Genomic DNA, 3,730 nt, shown 5'->3' with positions numbered 1-3,730 from the left:
TATATATATACATATATATACATATATATATATGTATATATATACACAAAAAGGATTGGTATTATCAAAACACACTGTATCTGTCCCGGGAAAGAGAGACTCTGGCCCTCAGGCCACAGGCTTACAATGAATGCCAACTGGCAGCAAGGAAAAACTTAATCTTGGAGATAATATTTTAAAAAATAAAAAAATAAAAGATTTGACACCATAGGCAAGTCGGAGGTTGAGAAATCAGGTTTGAAGACACCCAAGTTCTGCTTTGTGTTTAGTTTCATAGGAACAGAGGTGATTTAAGGCTTAGCATGAAAAGAATCCTGAGTTGAATAACTTGATACTCTAGTCTTTTAAACTCAGTTACAGAATTTGGTGTGTCTGAGTTCCCAGAAACCAGAATCAGTGGTTCTTATAAAGTCACAGCATGGCCTCAGCAAAAACTGAGGAGGAATAATTGAAATCTACAGGCTGTAAAGAATGTTATTGACACAGTGAACAAGAAAATCCTCGGAAGAGGTGATTTAACATCAAATGAAAGGCCCTATTTTAAACAGCAGGCTACACATTTAAGGATCTCATCAACCCAGTAAAAACAGAAATGTGATATAATTTCTTTTTCATGGTGGTAAATTCATGGATTACAGATACATAATTAATTTTAGGGAAAACTGAGATAAGTGTGGGATTATCTTCCAAGCTGAAATGAAGGAGGACAAGCATCCCCACTCTGTCAGAGGCAGACAGGCAAAGAGCCTGGGTTTGGGCAGATGGAGGTTGACTGCTGTGGCACTCCTGTGTCCATCCCCTCAACAAGTGTTAACTGTTCCCCTACCATGTGCGAGATGCCAGGCTACATGTACTACAAAGGCAATAACACAATCCCTGCCTCAAGCAGGTCACAAGCTAGTGGGAGACTGGACAAGTAAACCAGAATAACTAGAATCATGGACATGATCCATGCTGCAAATATTTCCTTGAGTTCTTGATGAGTTCCTGCATCCTATTTCCATCTTGTATTCACCCAACTCAGAGTATAACAGCTACTCGCATTGAAAATATCTTTCTTCAGGAATAGCTGAGGTTTAGATAAATCTTTGTAACTGTGAAAAAGCCTGAAATCCTGTAGTTCTAACTCTTTGAGGAGGCTGTACCAGAACCGCACAACACTGCTGTCACTGCCACTGACCTCAAACCCGGGCCAGTGGAGATGGATCTCAAAGATGAGCTGTCCAATTTGTTCAAGGACATCTTCCAGAATAAGATTTTCCAAAACTTTCCATTCTGCGCTTTCCAGATCTGCTTTGAGAACATCAATCTGTAACAAAATAATGAAATGAGATTAGCAGAGTCAATAAACATTGTTAAAAATACCACTGATATCAGGAGCATCACTGTGTAGCTACCTCCCAAGAAAGCAGAATTTTTCAAATTTTAGAGTTGTAAGTCTTTTTCAAATGGTCACTTATGACATGAATTTCTAACCTCACACCACACCAAATGTTAATATACAAATAATGAAATACCAGTCAGAAATCATGATGGACCCTCTTACTCTCTGCCCAGTGGGAATGGATGTCCAAGAAGGAGATGCTGGAGCATGTATATCACAAAGCACCATGCCCACAGCCTCTCCCCAGCAACCTATATGCTGCTCAGAGGAACCCAGCCATGTCCTGGCAGAATGGTGGCCTGCAGGGAGGGACTGACAAAGGGCCACTGCCTACAGGAACCATCTCAAAAAACCTTACCCCCCACCAACTTCATCAGGATTGGAAGCCAGGGAAAGAGTTCTCAGGTATCTGAATTCTGGACTTGAAAAAAAAAATTATTAACATTATTCCATGATTTCTTTAAAAAGTATATACCAGTACAGTGTTCTAAAAAAATTTCTAATAAAACCATTCTCTGTTCATTTAATGAACACAAGTTCACATTCCAGGTGAAATGGAACATAGGAAGAAGAGTAGGATGGGAGAGATTTTGCAATTAATCAAGCTATGAGAAGCAGCTCCTTTCTGCTGACTTTGCACAAAATCCGTTAGAATAGCAGAATACCAAATACTTCCAGAAAGCAATGAAAGCTAATTACTTACCGAGTGTCTTTGCTCCTGGCACTATGCTAAGTGCTTCACCTCGCAATATTCATTTACTCCTCTCAACAATTCTACAAGGGTGTATCCCTATTTAAAGCTGAGAAAACCAGGCTCAGAGATTAATCCATTCTCAGTCACACAGCTTGAGAGACAGTGAACTCTGAACTGAGTCTGTCTACATGGCCCATGTTCTTAACCACGATATGATGTTGAATTCCCATAAACCACAAGAGGAAAAATGGTAACTCAGAGTTCCTAAAAGGCTTTGATTTGGAAAATAACGTGCTAATGGAGAGGGAGTAAGGGTCAGTGAGTACAAGTATTGTTATCAGCATTGCCATTTTACACTGGAAAGCAGAGCACCTTCCAGCTTAAAGAATCACTTTCCACATACATTATCTCAGCAAAACAGCCCTATAGGTAAGCAAGGATTTGGTAAAAATGACTTTTCTGCTGCCAAGAAATGGAGGGGGAAGTTAAAGGGGATAATTTGACCACACAGAGGAAGGCTGGCATATTCAGACACAAACTGGAATAATTAACATGCAGGGAATCACTGCAATAGAGCAAAGCCTATAGTTTCAGAGGTGACAGCAAAACCCTAAACAGCTCTTCAGGAAGCTGCTAACTGAAGTCACCAAAATCCTACCCATGAAAGTGAAGTATCTTTGACTTTTCAGAAGGATGAATAAGAACCAAGGCCAATCCTGCCCCAGCCTCTCCTTTCTCTCAGTGCATGTCTATTTGACAAGCTTCTCATTTGCAGCTGAGACATGAGGCTCTCAGTGGATGGTAAAATTTCTTGTGTCATTTCAGAGTTGACTGGAGGAGATGCATAGAATTCAGATATAATTGATCCAAGAAAATGGTCTTTGCCCGGCATACTGAGACCCTGCAGGAGAGGCTTTCACTCACTTGCCTTGGATAGTACCTCCTGGTCCACCAGGGAAAGAGTGATAGTAACAACCCCAAGAATATCAGGAGGCCTTAGAAAAGGCTAGATATCCATAAACCAGCTTTTTTGTTGTTGGTGGTGGTCAATGGTTCCAAAATCAAAGGGAAAAGTTGAAAGAAACAAAAGCAGCTTTCTTTTCTAAAAGGAAGCGAGCAAAGGCAGGTTCCATGTGAACATATACAAGGCTGAAATAATTCTTGTGAATTGGACACAATAGAGTTAATTCCCTCTTTTTTTTAATCTCTGCTGCCCTGGCGCATCCTTGGCTTTGTTTAATCTTCAAAGTTTTAAGCAGAATATTCCTGAATTAGGGTAATTAGGCTGCCAAAAGAAATACTAAATCAAAACTTCACAGAATTTTTTAACTTATACAGAAAATATCCAAAACTCAAAATCAACATTTGTTGTGTCAGTTCACATAGTCAAGAATATCTTGGGTTTCTTACAGGTTTATTTTTTACCATGGCTTTCTGTGAGTTTGGATATATTGAATGTGATCAATAAATCAAAGTATTAGAGGGGCAGAGTGAACTTAATCAGCCTAAAATTTCAGCCTAAAATTGGCCTAAAAATTATATTGGTGAGGCCTTCCTTGGTGGCGCAGTGGTTGCGCGTCCGCCTGCCGATGCAGGGGAACCGGATTCGCGCCCCGGTATGGGAGGATCCCACATGCCGCGGGGCGGCTGGG

General features: G+C 40.4%; 1 protein-coding gene across 1 annotated transcript in view; it reads right to left on the bottom strand.

Annotated features, from left to right (window-relative positions):
* Window positions 1-71: 71 nt before the first annotated feature.
* METTL24 (methyltransferase like 24) overlaps window positions 72-3,730 on the bottom strand; it is a 115,352-nt gene continuing 111,693 nt past the window's right edge. The window contains exon 5 of the mRNA XM_024115565.3: window positions 72-1,309. Within this exon, the coding sequence (XP_023971333.1) occupies window positions 995-1,309 (315 nt within the window). The 3' untranslated portion in view covers window positions 72-994. The remainder of the gene's footprint in view (window positions 1,310-3,730) is intronic.

Source organism: Physeter macrocephalus, chromosome 10 (genome assembly GCF_002837175.3).
Source record: "Physeter macrocephalus isolate SW-GA chromosome 10, ASM283717v5, whole genome shotgun sequence".
Lineage (NCBI taxonomy): Eukaryota > Metazoa > Chordata > Mammalia > Artiodactyla > Physeteridae > Physeter > Physeter macrocephalus.
The sequence above is the reverse complement of the archived record's forward strand: the minus strand, read 5'-3'. Positions and strand labels throughout refer to the sequence as shown.